This window comes from Mesoplodon bidens (genome assembly GCF_964165515.1).
Source record: "Mesoplodon bidens genome assembly, chromosome: 14".
In the NCBI taxonomy this organism is placed as follows: Eukaryota; Metazoa; Chordata; class Mammalia; order Artiodactyla; family Ziphiidae; genus Mesoplodon; species Mesoplodon bidens.
Genome location: NC_138170.1, coordinates 31,540,631 through 31,565,163, shown reverse-complemented (window position 1 = coordinate 31,565,163; position 24,533 = coordinate 31,540,631). Strand labels below are relative to the sequence as shown.

At 39.9% G+C, this 24,533-nt stretch overlaps 1 protein-coding gene across 2 annotated transcripts; it reads right to left on the bottom strand.

Annotated features, from left to right (window-relative positions):
• Positions 1-861: 861 nt before the first annotated feature.
• On the bottom strand, positions 862-23,507 carry CNRIP1 (cannabinoid receptor interacting protein 1). Of its 2 annotated transcripts, XM_081253784.1 has the most exons (4): positions 23,191-23,507; positions 20,955-21,105; positions 6,648-6,697; positions 862-1,871 (listed from the first exon to the last, which is right to left on the bottom strand). In XM_081253784.1, the coding sequence occupies exons 1-4, from the start codon at positions 23,367-23,369 to the stop codon at positions 1,727-1,729; spliced, it is 525 nt and encodes a 174-aa protein (XP_081109910.1). In that variant the 5' UTR covers positions 23,370-23,507; the 3' UTR covers positions 862-1,726. The 2 variants fall into 2 exon arrangements, with proteins under 2 accessions (XP_081109910.1, XP_081109911.1); XM_081253785.1 differs by lacking the exon at positions 6,648-6,697.
• Positions 23,508-24,533: the final 1,026 nt, after the last annotated feature.

Sequence of the window (24,533 nt, the reverse complement as noted above, 5' to 3'; positions counted from 1 at the left end):
AGGTCTCCATCCGGATGCACATGCACTGTTACAGCACCACATCCTAAAGCTGCTCAGCTACACAGCTGGCTGACAGGGGTGTGGTCACCCTGGAAGGAGGAATGGAGAGAGGATAGGGACAAGCGTTTTTTGATTGTCCACCAAGAGCCCAAGCCTGTGCTAGCTTTGTAGCAGCCAGTAGAGTATTCCCTGTTTAATGGTCAGAATTGATCTATGAGTTAAGTGTGCTAATTCTACTCTGGGTATATCCCCCTCACCCTGCAACATAGATGGTGGTCTTGTAACAGAGAAGAACAAACCTGACCCCATATTGGATCTATTCCTTTAGCTCTAATCCTTGTGCTCTCTTGCCTGTGCTTTGTCATGCTGGTTCTGCACCTTTGGTAAAAGAATGTTGCCTATAGTCTGAAATATACAGGATAGCCATTCTCAAGGTTCTGACCTTTAAAAGTGGAACACTTTCCCAATCATAGAGGGATTAAAAAGTTGCAGAAGACAAAAAAACATTTGTTTTGTTGGAGGTTTACAGGAACATCGTGATCTGACCTACACGGACAGCTACAGGAACAAAGGATTCCAGCACCAAGAAGTTTGCAACAAACAGCCACACCGCCTCCCCTTTTAATATAAAAGATGCCTGAATTCTAATCTTTGGGACAGTAGTCCACCATCTTCCTGGTATGCTGGCTTTCTGAATAAAGTTGTTATTCTGTGCCCCTCCACCTCATCTCTTGATTTACTGGCCTGTCGTGTGGTGAGCAGTACCAGCCTGGATTCAGTAGCAATCTTAGTAGAGCTGGTCTGGAGGAGAGGTCCACCTGCTAGACAGATATTGCCCAAATTAAGAAGGCAAGTCAGGGATGATTTTCAATGCCTTTATTAAGAAATATCAAAAGTTGATTATAGTTCCATACACAGTTTTACAAAGTTCAAGTGAAGGGGAATGTAGGGAGGCCATCAGCATGCCTGTTTGGACACCACAGTCACTTGCCAAAGAGTTAACCCTGTCCCTTTGGTCACCTTGTGTAACAGTGGTCCACACAAGGCTCTTTCCCACTTCCACTAGGCCACAGTACAATACCTTACATTATTTGAGTTGTACTACGTTATAAACACTTCTTAAATATTTGTCCTTTTCTTTCGTCATTATTCTTCCCTGCAATAGCCGAGCTGTTTATAGAAAGCACAACACTGGAGTCCCATTGACTGCTGTTTGCATCACATTTTCACAAAGCCTACTTTGACACAGCTGGAAAACATCCCAAGTTACATGTTACCCTTGCACACTTGGGATGGAACCCAAGCACATTGTTATTTTTTATTTAACATTTAACAAAAAAGAAGGAAGCACTCAACTTGGAAACAAAACAGCACAGTCGTTCGGTGGAAAAGTTAAGTGTGGGACACAGCCTGCGGATTCCACGGAGCTCCTCCAAGTGGCCACCAGCATGACCAAGAACTGGAGGTAGGAACACCAACACAGAATACAGAAAGGGAGTCTCTCGGGCAGGGTACATCATGATCTTTTATGTCAGGGACATTGCATCAGAGGGGAATTACACTTTTCAGAATAATCAGGGCTTGTAGATAATTGGCACCCAATGGGAGACAGCAACGGAGTAGTGTGCCTTGGTGAAGGCTTGTGCTGGGTTATCTAAAAGTGGATCTCTGAAGAGACTGTCCAACAGCATCAGAAAGCGCCATCTTCAGAGGAAGGACTCCTTGTTCACCCACATGAGACTGCGGGTCTCATTGGGCTTGCATTCGTACTCGATGACGGAGAAGGGGCTTCCCCACTGGCAGTGATCTCGCTTGTGGTAATTGTAAAACTTGACCTGCCATACCGTCTCGAAGGTCCCAATGTCAGTGAACTGAGGGAAGAGAAACACGCGCCATCAAAACCTCATTCTGCCATGAGCAAACACAAGAGTTGATGTTCATGAAAGAGATATAACAGGGAAGAACAAATCTGACTCCATATTAGATCTGTTTCTTTTACTTCAACCTTTGTATTCTATTGCTTTGGCTTCCAGTTAAGAATGTTGCCTATAGCCTGCAATATACAGGACAGCCCATTCTCAAGCCTCTGACCTTTAAGAGTACAACACTTTCCCATTCATATAAAAATAAAAAGTTGTAGAACAGAGAATAACATTTGTCTTGTTGGAAGTTTACAGGAATATCGTGACCTGACCTCCGTGGACAGCGGCAAGAACAAAGGATTCCTGCACCAAGAAGTTTATACCAACCAACTCCCCCCTTTACCCCTGCCCCTCACCTTTTAGTATAAACGAAGCCTGGATTCTGACTGGGGTAAGATGTTTCTCTAGGACATTAGTCGGCCACCTTCTCAGTCTGCTGGCTTTCCAAATAAAGTTCCCCCAATAACTTGTCTCCCGACTTACTGCCTGTCATGCAGTGAGCAGAATGACTTTAGACTTAGTAACAGATGTACCATGTAATGAGGTGTAATCTGTGTAATCACTCCAGGCTCTTGTGGTCTGAAAGCTTAGGCCCTTACTCTAATGAACTATCTTCCTTTATTATGAGAGAGACCTTCCTGAAAAGCTGTCTGTAAACCATTTATTTCTCTATAAAATCTTATTCCCATCCCACTCATGGCATTTGTTATCATATTGCCTTTAATACAAATAACTCCCCAAATGTATCTGTTTCCCATATTTAGGTTCTGGAAACTTCTCTTAGAATCTCAGAATTTCAGAGGTTGCCACAGAAGGCAGATTGGGAAGAGAAGAGAGGGAATGGTGTTTAATGATTGTCTTTGGTTTCTTTTTTGAAAAATAGCTGTACAAAATAACATGTGCACAACAACATGAAACAAAAGCTACAACTGCCCTCCCATCGCTAATTTCAATTCCAGGGAAAACTATGTTATCGGAAGCATTTGTTTGTTAAAGACCCTACTTTAACCTTCAAATACTATTGAGTGTTTATAAGCCATGCCCATGTCTCAGGTTCTGATTTTACATTACCCAAAACCCTATGTGAGTACCTACTGTGTGCCTCGTACATAGAAAAATTTGTATAAGGCGTGATCCTTTGCTCTCGAGAAGTTTGCATTCTACTTCCAGAAGGTAGGCCCTGCAAACACTGCATGGAATTCTACGGAGTCATGAGCACACAATTCTCATGTAGCTGAGAAGAGGGCACAGAATACCCTAGAGGCCATTGGGCAGGGGCTCAAGTGGCCTGTAGGGTAGCCTGACCCTGCCACTGCCTCCTGGAGCTATTTAGGGGAAGTGGCAGTAAACAGCATGATGCCTGTCGTTATTTTCTCCTCTGACCCACCCCCCCGTCATGGGAGGAGGCCAGGCCTGACTTAGCAGGGTTCTTAGACTTGTCAGGAGCCAGAAGACATTGTGGGGGAGGGCTGTGAGCAACAGGAGCCTTTTGCTTGCGGTTGCTACAGGAGGAGGGTGATCAGGTGCTCCCCAGATAGCCTTCCAAGATGCTCTCAAAATCATATCCTGCCCCATTGCCTCATCCTGCTAATCGGACCCTAAGACAAGGTATGGCTTGCCTTTGAGAAATCTGCTTGACCTGAAACAGTAGGTGATATACCTAGAGTCCACAAATCTTCTCCCAGGTAAGAAAATGAAGGATTTCTTTTTCAGAGTCATAGCTTAAAGACCTGTGCATACATATGCAGCTTTATTCACAAAAGCCCCAGCGTGGAATCAACCCAAATGTTTCATCCTTCACCTGGTGATAGATACATTTTGGTATATCAGTAAAATGGCTTTTTACTCAATAATAGAACATACTGATTCAGGCAGCAACAGTGATGGATCTCAAAGACATGCTGAGCAAAAGAATCTAGACCCCAAAGAATACATGTACTATATGATTCCATATATATATATATATATATATATATATATCCATATAATTTATAGTGATAGAATATAATCTATGCTGACAGGAAACATCTGTGGTTACCCAAGTTACCTGGGGTAGGAGGAGGGAATTGACGATTGATGAAAATGTGCAAGAGGGAACTTTTTGGGGTAATGGAAACATTTTACATCTTGATTGGGGTGGTGGTTACAAGAGTATATGTATGTGTTTGTTAAAACTCATTGATCAGTATACTTAAAATGGGTACATTTATTATATGAAAACTATACAACAAAGTTGATTAAAAATTAGAACTATGGATTTTTAGTGAGCAACAAGGAAACAGGTATTCTGAATACTGCCAATGAGAACTGAATTACATAGACTTTCAGAAGGGTAATTTGTATCAAGTAAAGGTGTGAACATACTTGGGTCCAGTAATTTCACTTATAATTTATCTTAAGAATACCACAGGGTTTCGAGTAGTGAAAAATTGAACACTAAATTTCCATCCTTAATTAATTATGGCATATGTGTATAGTGGAATACTATGTAACAATTCTAAATGTAAATATTTAATAAAATTTTTCTAGTATTCTATATTGTCACCTGAACTAAGCAGAGTACCAACAAGACTGTCTAGTGTTAATTCCATTAAAATTACACATGTTAATGCTGATGGAATAAGTTTTATTTTCTTCTATGTACTTATTTGTACTTAAAAAATTTAATGATTGAATTTTACTTTTATAATCAGAAAAAATGTTAAGCCAAATTGTAAGTATTTACAAGTATTACCAAGTAGCTAATATCCTTAATATAAAATATTATATGAATTAACTAGTAAGAACTACTAAGAACATTTGGATAAAACTGGACAGTTCATTAAAAAATTGGCTAACATCTGAAAAATATTCAAATGTAATATTATTAGTAATTAAAGAAATACATACTTTACAGAGATATTATTCACCTATCAACTTAGCAAACATTTCCAAATACTGGAAGCAATTTAAGCATCCAACTTTAGGAAATTATTATGAAAATGGTGAAATATCTGTACTATGAATTTATACAATCACTAAACAGGAATTTAGTTTTAATGATGAGAGAAAATGATTACAATGTTAACAGAAAAAAAATTAAAACACTTTATATACATTATGAATTCAAATACACAAAATAAGATGTATAGAGAAAAGAAAATGAAAAAATATTAACAATAGCTCTCTAAGAAATTGTTTTTATATCTTTTCTACTTAGATTTTCTGCAATAAATAGTTACTTTTATAATCAGAAAGAATATTTTAAGTGGTGAAATGGATCTATCACCCCTGAAAAATTAACATATATATCCCTTGAACCCTAGGGATTTAATAAATTCTATTAAGGATACATATATGCTAATGAAAATATTACAACTTTGTTTACAATACGGTAATGGTGGTAATAATAAACTGATATCTCATTTTACAAATCACCAAGATGACTTATTATTATTTTTGACCAGCATAGGACACTGTACATTTTAAGTGCAACTGAATTAAGTTATAAAAATATTTTACAAACACCAGCTAAACTTTTGAGGGAGCAGCTTGATATCAGGCTAGGTAAGTGGAAAAGACAATACCTTTTCTGAAACAGATATAAATAAAAGTCGGTCACAAGAACAAACAAAGATGATCACGACCACAGGCAAAAAACAAAACCAAAAAGCCTTAAGGCACTACACTTAAACCTGAATGACCTTAAAATTAATAAAGTCTCAATCTAAGAGTTCTCAGTAACACAGGAGACCAAAATAGAAGTCTGTTGACAGCAAGTCACAGCTAAAGATATGGGATGCTTAGGTGCTTCTACTTTGTTTCTCTGTTATTAATGTTGGACCCAAGGTCTTATTCAAGTAAACTTAACCGCTGCTAAATAGGCATATGTCTTCCTCTCTCCCACACCTTAGTTGTTTTAACTTCCCATTAGCCTTCTTCCTATTCTTCCTTCTAGAGTTCTATTTCCTGGGCATCTCTCTACCTAACTCAGGATTTCTTCTCTTCTGGCTAAGAACAGATGTGCTATCCAAAGCTGATATTCCTCTTGAAGAACAGAGGAAGCAACTACAAGCTCTCCATTCCCTCCCAACCCATCTGTGCCTTCCAAGGAAAATTTACCCAGGCAGGCTCCCAGGTAATGCAATTATACATGGTGTAATTCTGTGCATTTAATAGCTCTTGTTTAAAATACAATTACTTTCACATATGTCATTCCACATTGGTGTTGTGACTGGTTTTAACATCTCATTCTAAGGATGAAAGAACTAATATTCAGAGAGGTTAAATGAGTTGGCCTAGGTCTACATTGTGCAGCCAGCTAATGCTAGAAGCAGGTCAAGAAGCTAGGTTTCCTAATTCCTATCTAGAAACTATAATCAATGGACCAAATTATTTATATAAGCAAATGAGCTAAAAGGTACTGAACGGTTTTTCTTTTTTCTCCCTGAGTGAGAAGAACATCTATGAACTGTCGTGTGTAGAGCGCTTTAGGACACTACTATGGACTGAATGTTTGTAGCTCCCCAAAATTCATATGTTGAAGCCTAAATCCCCAATGTGATGGTATCTGGAAGTGGGGGCTTCCAGAAGTAATTAGGGTGTGAAGATGGAGCCCTCATGAATCGGATTAGTGTCCCTATAAAAATAGACACAAGAGGGATGATCTCTCTCTTTCTCTGCTTTCCTTCATGTGAGAACACAGCAAGAAAGCAGCTGTCTGTGAATCAGAAAGATTGTTCTCACCAGATACCAGGTCTGCTGATGCCTTGATCTTGGACTTCCAGCCTCCAGAACTGTGAAAAATAAATATTTGCTGTTTAAGCCACCCAGTCTATTTATTCTGAAACTGACACTCTACTACATACCTGGACATTTTATTTGCCTTAGTGTTCTTACAAGTTGCAAGGTTTGGTACACTTTTATTTCACAACCAATGTGAAAGAGAACCCATCAGCTTCCAAAGAGAGGAGACTCGTTTGTAGCGCTCAGTAACAAATGAGGAATCTGAAGAACTTGTTTTAAACAATTTCCATGGTGGTCTTACAACCAGATGCCCTAGAATCCCCAGAGTACTTCTCTCTACTCACCATTCCACCGAAATCCACTGGAGACATGTGAAATTCACCAAGAATAGAGTCACTTAGAAATCCACTGACTTGGGAGCACAGAATGAGATTACATTGATAGAGACATGATGTTATTTCCTTAGTAAATAAAATCGTATAAATAAGCATCTTGGGGCTTCCCTGGTGGCGCAGTGGTTGAGAGTCTGCCTGCTAATGCAGGGGACGCGGGTTTGAGCCCTGGTCTGGGAGGATCCCACATACCGCGGAGAAACCAGGCCTGTGAGCCACAACTACTGAGCCTGCGCGTCTGGAGCCTGTGCTCCGCAACAAGAGAGGCCGCGATAGTGAGAGGCCCGCGCACCGCGATGAAGAGTGGCCCCCGCTTGCCACAACTAGAGAAAGCCCTCGCACACAGAAATGAAGACGCAACACAGCAAAAATAAGTAAATAAATTAATAAACTCCTAAAAAAAAAAAGCATCTATGACTTTTACTGTGATGTGACCTACCAATTCCTACTGGATTCCAAGCCTCTTTATTCCTGTACTGTTTGAAGTTTTAGTAGTAAATACATATTTTCCACTTCTCTTAGCTGAATAGATAGGACTAAAAGTTCTGGGTCTTATAAGTATGCTTAACTTTATAAGAAACTGTCAAACTTTTCTAAAGTGATTGAGCCGTTTTATATCCCTACCGGTAATATGAGAGTTTCAGTTGTTTTACAGACTCTGCAAAAGTTGACATTGCCGGTCCTTTTAACTGTAGCCCATCTATTGGTAAGAAAAAGAAAGGCAATAAACAGCAGAAACCCATGAAACAGAAAAAGGAAAACCAGTAGCGGAAAACTGATGAAACTAAAATCTGTTTGTTTGGTTTTTTTTGAAAATGTCTTCAAAATTGATAAACCCCCGCAAAACTGAGCAGGAAAAAGAAAGCAAGTTACCAATATTAGGAATGAAAGAGATGCTATCACAATTGATCCTATATTAGGAACAATGTGGGATCCTTAGATTAGGAACAAACTTATACTAATACATTGTTTAAAATGTACAAATTCTTTGAAAGACACAAGCTATCACTAAATCTCTAACTACTTAAGAAATTGAATTTGTAGTTTAAAATCTTCCCAGAAAGAAAATTTCAGGTCCAAATGCCTTCATTGATAAATTCATACATTTAAGGGAAAAATACCAGTTCTACGTAACAGAGGAAGGAACACTTCTCAATTCATTCTGTGAAGCCACTGTTACCCTGATACCACAACCTCACAAAGATATTATTACGAGTAAAGGAAAACTGCAGACAAAAATTCCTCATGGTTTTATGCATAAAATTTGCTTATAATTTTTATTTTTTGAAACATTAGTAAATAAAATCCAGCAAACATAATAAGGATATTACACTGGGACCAAGAGAGATGTATCCTTAGAACTCAAGGATGGTTCAATATTTGAAAATCTATGTAATTCACCATATTAACAAAATAAAGGAGAAACACCATGTAATCATATTAATAGATGCAGAAAGAGCATTTGGCAATTCAACATCCATTCATAATAAAAACTCGCAGCAAACTAGGAACAGAAGGAAAGTTCTTCAATCTGATTAAGGGGCACCAATAAAAAACCTATAGCTAACATCACCCTCAATGGTAAGAGACCGAGTCCTTCCTCTATAAGATGCAAATAAGGTACCAAGAGCAGTTCTTACTATTCCTGTACAGCACTGTGTTAGCAGTCTTAAGCTAGTACCTTAAGGCTAGACGGAAGGAAAAAAAAAGGGGAAGTAATACTTTCTATTCACAGATAAACAACTGTTTGCAGAAAATACTATGCAATTAATAAGTGAATTCAGCAAGCTTGCAGGATCCAAAAATCAATTTAGAAAAAATATTATATTTCAGAAATACACTAGCACTGAACAATTAGTATTACTTTTAAATATTTGACTAATTTTGTAGGTGAAAACTGGCATTGCAATATTTGTATTTTTTTTTTTACCAATAGTGAAATTAAACTATTTTAATGTATTTACTGATCATCTGTATCTCTTCTGTGAATTGCCTCTTCATGTTTTTTGCTTATTTTTCAATTTTCCATGTCCTATGGTTCTTTTCCTTACTGGTTTCTAAGAATTCTTTATATATTAAGCTACAGATTTTGCCAAAATACTAGAAAGAGCTGACATGAGGAACAGCTTTTACTCTTGGGAATGCATGTGTAAGGCCACCTTACTGCACAAACACAGCCTCACAACAAGCTCATGTACCTCCCTGCCTTATTCCTCTAAACTCCCCCCAGTCGCCTACTAAAGAGACTATCATGAAGACTACCATGATGCAGACAGAATCTCCACTTGGGCTCTCTCCTTGGAGGGACTGAGTGGAGAATTAGACACATTAAAATACAAGTCAGCACTGCTCTTTGAAGTGTGGGTGGAGAGCTTTTAGAGCTGGGTATCCTTAACTCCCTGTACCAGGGCCTCTGGAATCATGTGAATAGAGAGATCACTGCCACTAATCTAAGTCAGATTAGGCACTTGACTACTTCTTGAGTTCAGCTTCAGGGCTGCAGCACTGTCTGCATGGGCAGTGGCAAATCGAGGCAACACAGCTTAACCATCCATGTTACAAATAAGTTTTTCACCAACCATCGTTTGCCTTTTAATTTAAATTGCCTTTTAAGGAAAATTTAACTTTGTTTACAATGTTTAACAGGAATTTTACATTTATGTAATCAAAGTTTTCCATTTTCACCTTTGGATTTCTTCCACTTCTTTAAGGTTTAGATTAATTCTTTTCATTTTGATTTTTTACAAAGTTGACTTTTTACAGATAACCCTGGGATCCATCTGAAATATCTTTTTGAAGTATGGCATCCAGAAAGAACAGCAGTGATGTTTCCCCCAAATAGCCAATTATCCTAGCATCACTTAGTCAATGATTTATAAAAATCTGACAAACTACTCTGAGGTAATCTTAGACTCATAAGAAGTTGCTTTGGTGTACCTTTAATTCAGCTTCCCTTGCTGGATTCACCTACTTGATTAACTGCATTTACTTGGGGATCTCAAGACTTCCTTATTACCTGTGAAAGTGGTTGTGTCTGTAATTTACAATACTTAAGCCTGACAAAGGTCATAAAATAGTGTTAAAGCATATGTAAGGCTTTCATCACTAGAATGAAATTTTCAATTAACATTATAGCTGCTGACTTGATCAGGAAACCTTCTCTAATTTCAATTAATAATAATTCTAGGACTTCCCTGGTGGCGCAGTGGTTAAGAATCCGCCTGCCAATGCAGGGGACACGGGTTTGAGCCCCGGTCTGGGAAGATCCCACATGCTGCAGAGCAACTAAGCCCATGCGCCACAACTACTGAGCCTGTACTCTAGAGCCTGTGAGCCACAACTACTGAGCCCGCACACCACAACTATTGAAGCCCATGCACCTGGAGCCCGTGCTCCACAACAAGAGAAGCCACCGCAATCAGAAGCCCGCGCACCACAACAAAGACCCAATGCAGCCAAAAAATGAATAAAAATTAAAAAAAAATTCTAATTTCAATTGTAATAGAATCACGTATTACAGATAAAATACAAATGCATGGCCAATGCTCAAACCAAAAGCTGTGCGATCACTGTTGGAACAATCATTCACCTGATTCTTCTAGAGTGGAAATTATATTTAAGAACCTAGGCTTTACTGCTGGGACTCATAAAATGTTAAATACCAGCTTAAATCTTTTGGAAAGTGATGTACAGTATAAACATATAAATCAAGTTTGAATATGAGGAAAGTTAAATCTCATAAAATCCAAAACTATGGGAAAACCAAAAGAGACTGTCAACTCTATGGAAAAAATAACCGTCTTCATTTTAAAAGAAGAAATCATAACAGAAAATGAAAAAGTTTAATGTAATTATATTTCTACACAATGGAAAATAAAAATAAAGCGATAGTGAGAGAAATATGACAGATACAACAGATTGTTTATCTTTATTAGGAGTCTGTGATTTAAAAAAAAATAATTTCCAACAGAACTATTGACGAAACATGAAAGAATAATATACACAAGAAGAAACAAAATTAAATTAACATGTAGAAATGTTCATTCTTGTGATAGTGAAAAGTAAATTAGAAAATCTATTTTTTTAAAGTAATTCTCAATGATGTCATAATTTTAACAAAGCCAGTAGACTTTATTGCTAGTAACATTGTAAAATAGTATGTACAACTTAAAAAAAAAACCAAAAAAATACCCAAAAAGGCCATATGTGGGAAAAGCCATAAAGATTCAGTTCTTCTTTTTTTTTTTTTTTTGCGATATGCGGGCCTCTCACTTTGTGGCCTCTCCCGTTGCGGAGCACAGGCTCCGGATGCACAGGCTCAGCGGCCATGGCTCATGGGCCCAGCTGCTCTGCGGTATGTGGGATCCTCCCGGACCGGGGCACGAACCCGCGTCCCCTGCATCGGCAGGCAGACTCTCAACCACTGCGCCACCAGGGAAGCCCAGATTCAGTTCTTTTGACCAAGTATTTTTACTCAGATTGAGGTAACTGTATGCACAAAACTTTACATTATAGCACTTTTTATGATGGGACAATCAATATATCTAACATCTGGGTAAGAGTGTAATCATTATGATATATTGTGATAGAGTCTTATGTTACCCTTAAAATTATAAAAATGAATATGTAGAAAGTTGTACAAAATATGTATTAAAAACTATTGCAACTACAGGATGTATATATGTGGAAGGTAATCTGAAAATGAGCCAAATCAATGTAGGGATTCCTGGTGCTTTAAAAGTTTATGCACATTTCTGAACCTTGTCATGATATTTTACAATATTTTAAGAAAATCATGCAAAGCCCTTGAAATGCTGGGATGCATCTCCACACTTCTCTGTGTGCCTGTGCCCAACCAGAAAGGAATCCTACATAAATTTGTGGGACTTCAGTCCTATTTGGTGTGATCCTAAATGACAGTATTTGAGAATCTGACTTTCTTCAGCAAATAATTAGTACCACACCCCTAAAGGTAAGTTTGTAATTTTCACACCATGTTAGGGCTGACAGTGGTCTTACTGATCAGATAGTGGAATTCACCTATTTGCATTGAGGAAACAGGCCCATTGAATTAAGGTTTGCCTGGGATCACAGTTAATTACAGAAGTAGATGGCATCCCAATACCTTCATAACTTCCAGTTCTAATTCTGACATTCTAGACGTTTCCTCAGGCACCCATACCACTGATGTTTCCCTTGGTGAAGAATGTAAATTTAATAATCCACGAACTTGCTACTTAATTGATATTGGATATTTCAATGTTTTGGTGTTGTCTGTGAGAGTGTGGTATGTTCATACTTTTTAAAACTTAAGTTTGAAATATTGGTAACTTAAAAACATCGTAGGATAATGATGAAGGCTAGCTGAAAGCTTCACCACTAGAATGAACATTTGAATTTAACATAAGAGCTGCTGACATGATCAGGAAACCTGTAATTTCAATTGTTTTCCTTAGAATCAGCCTATTACAAATAAGATACAAATGCATGGCCAATGCTCAAACCAAATGCTGTGTGATCATTGTTGGAACATTGTTGATCAACTATCAATCACCTGCTTCTTCTAGAGCGGAAATTATATGGAAGAATCTAGGCTTTACTGTTGGGACTCAGGATTCATTAGTTACAGCGTAGAGACCCTTGTCACTACAACATCCTCCCAAAGCATCTAAAGGCTCTCCAACCTTTTAGCAGGTGCTGGACAGGCAATCCAGACTTATGGTGAGTAAGAAAATCATTCGTTTCATGACTCAGTCTAAATCATTCTCACATTAAAAAAATACCTTTGTTTCATTCTCATTCAAAATAATGTAGAAGTTCTCACTTTAGAGATCTAATTAATAAGTGTTTAATTGAGTTCTTTCTAAAATAAGTTAATCTTCCTCCCTAGGGTTCTGTTTACACCTATAGCAAAAGAAGTATGACTCCACCCTTCTAAAACCAGAGGAACTTATACCTCTGGTCCCCTCAGCCCATACTGGCTCCAGGGAGAAGGTGGGGAGGTCTGCTCTCCTGATCTGTGACCACCTGGAAGATGGGGTACAGTCTCATCTATGGTGACCACCTCTGCACTTGACCCAGTGCTCAGTACCAGTTCAGTGAAAGAATTAACAACTTAAAGTTAGCTCATTGGCCCTTGGGCTCTCATTAAAATTCTGACAGATGGCCAATAGGCAAATGAAAAGATGCTCAACATAACTAACTATTAGAGAAACGCAAATCAAAACTACAATGAGGACCACTTCATACAGTCAGAATAGCCATCATTAAAAAGTCTACAAATAACAAATGCTGGAGAGGGTGTGGAGAAAAGGGAACCTCTGTACAGTTGTGAGAATGTAAATTGGTGCAGCCACTATGGAAAACGGTATGGAGGTTCCTCAAAAAACTGAAAAGAGAACTACCATATGATCCAGCAAACCCACTCCTGGGCATATACCCAGACAAAACTATAATTTGAAAAGATACATGCACCTCTATGTTCATAGCAACACTATTTACAATAGCCAAGACATGGAAACAACCTAAATGTCCATTGACAGATGAATGGATAAAGAAGATGTGATATATATATATATATATATATATATATATATATATATATATACATACATACATACATACACACAATGGAATATTACTCAGCCATCAAAAAGATTGAAATAATGCCATTTGCAGCAACATGGATGGACCTAGAAATTATCATACTAAGTGAAATAAGTCAGAAAGAGAAAGACAAATACCATACGATGTCACTTATATGTGGAGTCTAAAATACTATACAAATCAACATATCTTTGAAACTGCAGACTCACAGATATAGAGAACAGACTTGTGGTTGCCAAGCGGGAGGGAGAGTAGGGGAGGAAAAGAATGGGGGTTTGGGATTAGCAGAGGCAAACTATTATATATAGGATGGAAAAACAACAAGGTCATACTGTATAGCATGGGGAACTATATTCAATATTTTGTGACAAACCATAATGGAAAAGAATATGAAAAAGAATATATATATCTATATATATGTATAACTGAGTCACTTAGCTGTACAGAAGAAATCAACACAACATTGTAAATCAACTATACTTCAACAAAATTTTAAAAAATAAACAAAAATAAAATTCTAATAACTTTATTTTTTTATTAATTAATTAATTTATTTTTGCTGTGTTGGGTCTTCGTTTCTGTGGGAGGGCTTTCTCTAGTTGTGGCAAGCGGGGGCCACTCTTCATCACGGTGCGCGGGCCTCTCACTATCGCGGCCTCTCTTGTTGCGGAGCACAGGCTCCAGACGCGCAGGCTCAGTAGTTGTGGCTCACAGGCCTAGTTGCTCCGCGGCATGTGGGATCCTCCCAGACCAGGGCTCGAACCCGTGTCCCCTGCATTGGCAGGCAGATTCTCAACCACTGCGCCAACAGGGAAGCCCTCTAATAACTTTAGTATTTGCAGTTCTGCTTCGAGTTAATAATTCCTTTCAACTCTAATTACATATGCTATTCTCGATACACTACAGTAGAAGGATACTTACTTGATTTAAAAGAGATTTATTTTGATCCACCAGCCCTTTGCTGAATGTGTGATCTTCAAATATTTTCCTAGAAGTCTAAAAATACCTTTTAAAATGTGTTTCTGTAGAAATGGATGATTTCCTCAGAAAAACAACTAAAATTGACTCAATAAAATCTTCAAAGCCCCCCAAAGGCAAACATTATGGACTAATTGAAAGTTAGGGATATTCCTTCCAAATACCATTATTTTGGATCCTGACTTTTTTTTTTTTTTTTTTTTTTTTTTTTCTTTTTGTGGTATGCGGGCCTCTCACTGTTGTGGCCTCTCCCGTTGCGGAGCACAGGCTCCGGACGTGCAGGCCCAGCGGCCATGGCTCACGGGCCCAGCCGCTCCGCGGCATATGGGATCCTCCCAGACCGGGGCACGAACCCGTATCCCCTGCATCGGCAGGCGGACTCTCAACCACTGCGCCACCAGGGAGGCCCAGGATCCTGACTTTTATGGGGAAATTCTGTCAGACTTTCAAGTAACAGCTAAATCCTATGCTATGTAAATTGTTTCAGAGCACAAACTATGAAAATGCGCCCAATTCATTTTATTAAGTTATTAATCCTAACACCACATCTTAAACGGTGAAGAACCTTCTAATTGTCCTTTGCCTATCTCCCCTTCCAATCTACATATTGCTACTAGACCAATTTTAACAACATGCAAATCTTGTCACATTACCAGGAACTGGAAGTCCTACATTGAAATGTTTTTAAAAATGGGGAATTGCTGGGTGAAACTTACATAGAGAATTATAAAATCTGACAAAATATAAACAAAAACTATTTGAAGGCTTTAAAAAGCAACTAAAATCAGGACAGAAACCAGAGTTACCCTTGAAAGATCTCAACTATAACAGTTAAGAATTGTCCGTGTGGCTTTTTTGCTTGAGGGTACTCCCCAATACCCCGGCAGTTCTGGCCCAAGTAAATGGCAGCTTTATCTGCGAGAAGTGGCAGAAGACAGTGTTCAGGGCTGGCAGAGCAGCTGGAAATTTAGGGAGAAAATCCTGGAAACAAGAGAGCTACGGAAGAGGTGAGACCCAAAATCTGACTATAACTCTGCCATAACTCTTCCCTAACTGCTTGTATGGGCTGGTGGGAGGGGGCTTTTTCTGCTTGACTCTTTTTTTTTTCTTTCTTTTCCAAACAACAGAAGTTTATTGTCTCACAGTTTGAGAGGTTAGATGTCCCAGATCAAGGTGTCAGCAGGGTTGGTTTCGTCTAAGAGAAGACTTTATTCTTGAAAGAGAAAATTATGCTGAATAAGATTTGTAAGTTCACTGTTTTTTTTTGTGTGTGTGGTTTTTTGTTTTGTTTTTTTAATTGAATGCATTCCCAAACCTGAGAAGTTGGAGCCTTACTGGTTTGAAAGTGTCAAAGCAAAGGGCTCAGGACTGGCAGAGCAGCTGGAAATTTAGAGGAACCTCAGGGTGGATGGATCCCAAAATCTTAGTATAAACTGTTCAATTCCTTGGCTGACTGCTAAACTCCACTGGAACAAGGGAACCAGGCTAGAAAAGCAGCAACTGGAAGTTGAAAAAAATTAAGCAGAGATATCAGCTGCTACCCTGCTGAGAAGACAGAATTTGTAGTTTGAGTCCAGCAGTGTTACTGCGTGCTAGAATTTAAAAAGAGACTAATCCTCAGAAGAATAAAAGAAACTAGAATCAATAATATATTATCTACAATGTTTAGTTTCTAATCAAGTATTATCAAACATGTAACAAAACAGGAAAGCATGACCCACATTCAGGAAAAAAAGTCATTCCTACTCTAAATGGGGCCAAATACTGGATCTACCAAACAAGTATTTCAAACCAGCAATTATAAATATGCTGAAAGGAGTAAAGGGGCACATGGTCTCAATGAGCAAACACAGGGAATCTTGAGCGATGGAAACTATAGAAAATACAAATAAAAAACTCTAGAGCTGAAAAATACAATGACAGAAAAAATTTCAGAAAATAAGCACAAGAGTAGCCTGGGAATGGCAGAAGAAAAAAATCACTGAGCTTGAGTATACATCAATAGAAATTATCTAATTTGAAGAACCAATTTTCTTTTCTTTTAGAAAATTGGACAGGACTGTAAAGGTCTGTGGGATAATACCAAGCTGTCCAATGTGTAACTGAGGAACTACAAGAAAAGAATAAAGTTGAAAAGAAATTTGAAACAAAATAACAGTTAAAAAGACCCAAATTTGGAAGAACACTAACTTACAGATTCAAGAAATTCAGTGAGCCCCAAGAAGAAAAGATTCAAAGAAATGCACACTTAGGTGCATATAGTCCAACTATGGAAAACCAAACTGTACAATATACAAAGAGATCATTTTACTCTGTGTGTATATGTGTGTGTGTGTATAGCCTCAATTAAAATACCTTAATGCAAACAAAAGAAGGAAATAAATAATTAAGATAGGATCAGGGGACTTCCCTGATGGTCCAGTGGTTAAGACTCCAGGTTCCCAATGCAGGGGAGCTGGGTTCGATCCCTGGTCGGGGAACTAAGATCCCACATACCACAACTAAGCCCATGCTTTGCAACAAAGACAAAGCACAGCCATAAATAAACAAACAAACAAACATACAAATAAAAACTAACTTTAAAAAAAGGATAGGATCAGAAATCAATGAAACAGAAAAATGGGCCAGTGGAGCATATGAAAACAAAGCTGGGTTTTTGAAAAAGCCAACAAAATTGATAAATCTCTAGCTAGACTGGTTGGTGGGGGAGAAATGGCAAATTATTAATATCAAGAATGAAAGAGTGGACATCATTAGAGATCCTAAGACATTAAAGAATGGTGGAGGATTATTACCAACAACTTTGTGCCAACAAATTTGACAATTTAATTGAAATAAATGAATGATATTAAAGACCAATTACAAAAATTAACTCAAGGGACTTCCCTGGTGGCACAGTGGTTAAGAATCCGCCTGCCAATGCAGGGGACACGGGTTCGAGCCCTGGTCCAGGAAGATCCCATATGCCACAGAGCAACTAAGCCCGTGCGCCACAACTACTGAGCCTGCACTCTAGAGCCCACGAGCCACAACTACTGAGCCTGCGTGCCACAACTACTGAAGCCCGCACGCCTAGAGTCCATGCTCCGCAACAAGAGAAGCCACTGCTATGAGAAGGCTGTGCACCGCAACAAAGAGTAGCCCCCGCTCGCTGCAACTGAGAAAGCCCGCATGCAGCAACGAAGACCCAATGCAACCCAAAATAAATAAATTTATTAAAAAAGTTAACTTAAGAAATAAAACCTGAATAGCCCAATATCAATTAAGGAAATTGAATTTGTAACTAAAAACCTTTAGACAAAGTGAAATGCATGCTTTTATTGGTGAATTCTATCCAACATTAAATAAGAATAATATTAATTCTATACAAACTCTTCCAGAAAACGGTAGAGTGAACAACTTTCCAAATAATTTTATGCAGCTAGTATTATTACTCTGATACCAAAAACCAGATAATGACAAGAAAAGAAAACCATAGACCAATATTCCTCAGGAACACAGATATAAAATCCTCAATAAAATGTTAATGAGGGACTTCCCTGGTGGTCCAGTGGTTAAGAATCTGCTTTCCAATGCAGGGGATGCAGGTTTGATCTCTGGTCGGGGAACTAAGATCTCACATGCCATGGGGCAACTAAGTCCGTGCGCCACAACTACAGAGCCCAGCCGCAACAAAGAGCCCATGTGCCACAACTAAGACCCGATGAAGCCAAAAATAAATAAATAAATATTTTTTAAAAAAAGAAAAAAAAATGTATCATACATAGAAAAGCTTAGGGATGCTACAAAAAAAGACCCCGAACAACTATTAGGACTAATAAGTGAAATTAGCAAGGCCTCAGGATTCTAGATGAATATAGAAAAAATCAATTTTACTTCTATATACTAATAACCACCATTTATAGTAGCATTTAAATATGAAATACTTAATGATAAATTTAACAAAGTATGTATAAAATCTGTACAGGGAACACTGTAATACATTATAGAGAGAAATTAAAGAAAACCTAAATAGGCAGATATATTCATGTATCAGAAGGCTCAATAGTAATGTGTCAAATCTTTCCAAACTGGCATATAGATTTAATGCAAACCCAATTAATACCCCAATTTTTGGAGAAATTGACAAGCCCATTCTAAAATCTATATAACAATGCAAAGGGCCTAGAATAGTCAAAATAACTTTGAGTAAACAAAGAAGGAAGATTTAGGCTATCTGATTTAAAGACTACATTATAGACCATGAAACAAAATTGTTTTGGCTCTTCTAGGTCTTTTGCATTTCCAAATTTAAAAGACTGATATATAATTAAGTATGTAAAGTAACTGGAATTCTCATGCATTGCTGGTTGAAATATGAAATGGTACAGCAGTCTGGATATTTCTTATATGGTTAAACATGTACTTACCATGTGACTCATCAAATCTCCTCTTAGGTATTTACTCAACAGAAGTGAAAACATCCTCACTCTAAAACTCATACTCAAATATTCATAGCAACTTTATTCATAACCTCAAAAGCTGAAAACACCCCAGCTGTTCATTTATTGGTGAAGGGACAAATAAACTGTACTATATCCTTCCCATGGAATACTACTCAGTGATAAAAGGAACCAACTATTTATACGACAACATTATGCTACAACATTATACATTATACAAGAACATTATGCTAAGTGAAAGAAGTCAGGCACATTGCTACGATTCTATTTACATGAAATTCTAGAACTGTTAAAACTAAGTTATTGAGACAAAAAGGTCAGAGAGGGCTAAGCCTGGGGGCATCGATTACAGATGGGCATGGAGGAATTTTTGGGGATGACAGAAATGTTCTATATTTTTGTTGGGGTGGAGATTATACAGTAGTTAAAATCTATGTAACTGAATACTTTAAATTGGTGTATTAATGTATTTACATACAATTTATATGTAAATTGCTTATCAAAGTTGACTTACAAACCTTCAATGAGTTCCCACAGGCATTAAGATAAATTCAATAAGGAAAGAAGGTCCTGTAACATCTAAACTCTACTTTCCTCTCCGGCTTAATCTTTATTTTTTTTAATTTTAAAAATTTTTATTGGAGTATAGTTGATTTACAATGTTGTGTTAACTCCATCTTAATCTTGAGTCAGTCTCTGCCTCACTGTCTGCTCCAGCTATATAGGGCTTCTACTCATTCATTGAAACACATTCTGCTCTCCCCCAGCTCTTGATCATTGTACCTCCTTTTTCCTCAAGTGCTCCCTATTCCCTCAACTTTTACATATTTTTAGTTCTTTCTCAAGAAAGCCATCCCCTAAATCTTGAGCTAGACTAAGACCCCTGGTATATATCCCAAGGGTACCACTATTGTTTCAGTACATTTTGTATAATAACAATTATCTACTTTATTATTGATAATCATGTATAAAGTATGTTTTCCTCCTCTAGATAAGAAGCCCATGAAGCCAGGGATATCTATTTTGTTCACCACTCTTCTTCCAGTGCCTGATATATATAGGAAATCCTTATATATTTGCTGATAAATCAACCAAACAAAATTTAAAAACCCTAAATGAAATACTAGCATATTGAATGTAGTAATATATTACAAATAATAAATGACATTAAGTAGGGTTTATTTTAAGAAATAAAGGGAAGTTTAGTATTTCAAAGTATATTTTATATTTATTCCATTAATTTATCAAAGGAGAAAAACTATCTCCATAGATGGGAAAAGGAATTAGAAGAAATTCAACACACCTCCCAATTAAAAAAAATACCTCTTAGTGAACTAGAAACAGGATGCTTTAACATAATAAATATTTGAAACTAACATTGTGTCTAACAGTGAAACCCTGGAGACAAGGATTACCACTATTAGTAGGCAACATTATTCTAGAAACATTAGCCAATGCAGGAAGGCCAGAAAAAAAAAATCAAAAAATGACACAATTATATGTAGATTATGACTGTCTACCTAAAAAACCCAAGATCGTCGAATGAAGAATTTTAGTAAGCAAATTCAGTAAGGTGACCAATTACAAAATACAAAAACACATACTGTAAAAGCAATGTCTTTAAAACAATGCAGCTTTGGCGTAAGTGTAGACAGAGCAATGGAACAGATTACAAAAATGTAGGGAGAGACTTAAATTTTTGCCACATAAGAAATTACTATGAAACTGATCACTGGAGAAGCATGGATCATTTAATTAATTGTACTTGGACATTATGAACAAATATATTCGAATATGAAACCATGAATTGAAATAATGTTTCATATTTTCTTTTCCATGGTTTCCACTTGCCCTGGCACCACACTCCAACAATCCCAAGTAGGCCTTACCGGCATGGTGATCTGGATGGGCTGCCGTTCTCCACTCTTGGTTGGGGCCACACCTTCTGTGTCATATGTTCCTGTATATACGATTCTGTCCCCATCAGGCTCTTTAGACTTCAGTTCCAGCGGGACAAGCACACCACCAATGGAAATGTTCCTGCAATGGACTTGAGTTGACCACATATGGTAGGAATTAGCGTAGGCACCCTGTCCTGGTCTGAACCACAACTCCAGGCAGAAACCCCATAGGGTGTGGCTAACGGAGACACTGTGGTGTGGCAGAAAGTTCTGAGAGTTTAGGGGGCTTGACTTCCCCAGCTAACCAGTCATGTGACGCCAGGTCAACTACTTAATCTCTCTGGATTGACATCAGTATTCTCATCCAAAGTACTTGCACAAGGCTGAGTTAGACTCTGTCAGTGGTCTTCCTCTTTAGTTTCTCATCTATGGAACTATTAAAAACCTACCTATACCCACCCCATCTCAAACTGCAGAGAATAGGATTCAATTGGTCTGGGGTGTGGTTTGGGCACTAGAAAATTTATTTTAAGGTTGCATAGGTGATTCTAATGCACAGGTAGGATTGAGAACCACTGAACTAATTCTCTAATGGTTTTTTCTTCTGTTCCAACAGTCAGGGGTCCCATAATTTGGGGTACTCTTCCTCAAGCCAGCCACACACCAAAAATTCTCACTGGCATCATTTCTTCATGTTAGGGTAATGGTTCTCAAAGTGTCATCCCTGGACTAGCAGTATCAGTATCACCTGCCAACTATTAGAAAGCAAATTCTTAAGCTCCGCTCTAGATGTAGTAAACTAGAGTTTACTACATCTAGGATGGGGCTCAGCCATATGTGTTTCATTGAGCCCTCCAGGTGATTCCAATGTAGACTCAAGTTTGAGAATCACTGGGTTAGGGCACTGAAAAACTTTGATAAAATTAAAGTGTAACAAAAAAAAAAGTTTTATCATTAACACAAATTTGTTTTTAGATTAACTTGAAAAATAGAGAACTATCCTGAAGGAAACAGAACAGATAACTTGGTAGAAGGGGTTGCCAGGAAAGAGGGAAAGAAAAAGTCTGGATTATAACCAGATGCACAGAACACTGGGGAATGTGAGGATAATGGGTGCTTGGAGCTGTCAGTGATGAGGACAAGTAAATGGACCAAGAGCATTAGACACAACTCAGGTTTGACTCTAGGTCGTTCAGTTGGAGCCTGGCACCTAGAAGGCCAATACAAGTTTGTTGAATTAACAACTACTGGAGGACACGTAAGCTATAAAAGGTGTCAGGTGGATTCAAAGCCCTCTCCACCCCACCTCCCAAGCTCAGCAAATGGTAGATACAGTATAGGATGGTTTATTTCCTCTTTCCACACTAGACTTCACACCATGCTTACGTGGAAGCTGAGAGGTAAAGGATTCCAGCCCTGGATACTTCCCCATAAGCTACTGCACCCTCCTACACTGACTTTCCAGCCAGAGCCTACGGGATGCATCAACCTCTGGTAGCAGAGAAGAGATAAACCCTGCCACGAATAAATAAGTATAAAAAAAACATCCTTTTGTTGTCAGGATGTTGCTAATCACCGGCTGAACAGACAATTCGGGAGAAAAAGAAAAACACCAGGCAAGGAAAACCGGGAAACTAGGCCTAAGCAGAGGAGGCTGCCTTCCGTCTTGCTCTTCCAGCCCCGGGGTCCCAGGCTCATAAGGGTTGATGGAGGAGTGGGGAGCATCCCTCAGGGAGCCCCAATAATCACCCGCCCCCGACTTTCCGCCTCATTCCTCAGCCTTTCTCCTTCCTTCAGCCTCATAGAACGGGGCAGAGGAGGACCGGGACTGCGGTAAGTGAACCCCGCGGCGAGCTTCTCCCCTCTGCCCCACCCCGGCCGCCTGCGGGTTCGCGCCGATGGCTGCACAGGAGGGATGAAAATTTTACAAGGAAAGAAAAAGCCCCCAAACCCCTGGCTTCCTGTCGCTGTTTTAAACATCCCACCCCGCGAGGCGTGGAGGGAAGCGAGAACAGCAGAGAGAGTAGTGTAAGGCAGGGGACGGGACCTAGGGTGCAGGGAGCTGACCTTATACACCCCCCTCCCCCCCGCCAACCTCCTGGGACCGCTGGGCGCGGTGCGAGGCAAGAGGTGCCCAGGAGAGGCTCCGGCTGTCCCGGGGGCCTTGGTCCACCCCGCGTACCCCAAGTGGGGCCGGTCAGCCGCTGCGCGCGCCCGCACTCACTCGACCTGCAGCGTGGTGGGCTTAATCTTCACCTCCACCTTGTAGGAGGAGCCCGTGAGCAGTTTGATGGTGCGGTTCTGGCCGAAGCGCTGCCCGTCCACCTTGTAGAAGACCGGGCCGTCGTTAGGCTGGATGCGCAGCGCGATGGAGAGGCGCACGAGGCCCGGCAGGTCCCCCATAGCTGGGCGCGGGCGGGCGAGCGGGCGCGGCGGCTCCGCGGGGCGGAGGACTGCGCTGGCTGCGACCCGGCGGCTAGAGCGCGGTGGGCGGAGAGGAAGCGCGCGGAGGGAGAGGGAGGTGGTGGAGAGAGGCTGCGGCTAGGAGCCCGAGCTGTCGCGGCCGTCAGCCCCGGCTTCCGAGGAGCAGCTCCCGAGGCTGTGACCCCCTGCCCGCCTTGGCGAGGAAGAGCGCCCCAGGGACAGCTCCGATGTCCCGAGCTCCACCATCCCCCGCTTCCCGTGCCTCGCCCTCCGCGCACCAGGGGGCTCGCTCCGGCCCGCAGGCCGCGGGCTGCTCAGCGCAGCTGGGTGGGAGAGAGTTAATCCTGTTTACGCACTACAATCCCCTCCAGATGGGGAAGAGGACATTTTGACTCCTCCTAGAGCGGCGCGGGGCGGGGGGAGGAGAGGATTGGGAGGGAGGGGGTAGGTCCTGGGTTTAAGTGACACTACACCAAAGGGCGAGACCTCGGAATCTGGACACCCCCTCGGTCAGCGAAGGACTGCGGATACCATTGCTCGCAGATCGAGCTCCAACCAGGCAGGAGGAGGCTGAGAGGAGAAAGGGAGACGGGAAGCGGGGCAGGAAACCGTTAGCCAGTGATTTTAATCTCAGGAAACATGTCTTTCCAAAGCTTAGGGGACATGGCTGAGGGAAGGCGCAATTCCATCTAATGTGGACTGCACGCCATGCTGAACTAGGAATGTGTGCAAGAAAAAGAAAATAACTAATATATATTCAAGGGGCTACATCTTCTCATGGGTGTTTATTTCCATTATGCATATCCTTGTCTCAAGAATGACACCGTGTAATGAATCACATATATTTACACAGATCTTGTAGGATGAGCTATTAACCCTGTCACAGGTAACTGGCATGGCTCTAAGGCATACATAGGTGGTGACAGTGGCCAAGGGGAGGGATCGGTCAAAAGATTAATGGCAGGGCACCCGGTGCGACACCCGCAGAGTTTAGGTTTGCATATTAAGCATGAAGTCAGTTGACAGCTCGCGATTTTGGAGACAAGGGGAAACCAAGGGTGTTATGGCTCCACTGGGAATGACTTCAGATAGTGGAGCGTGATCACCTGCTTCAGCACCACCTGGTGGATAGTACCAGGGCCG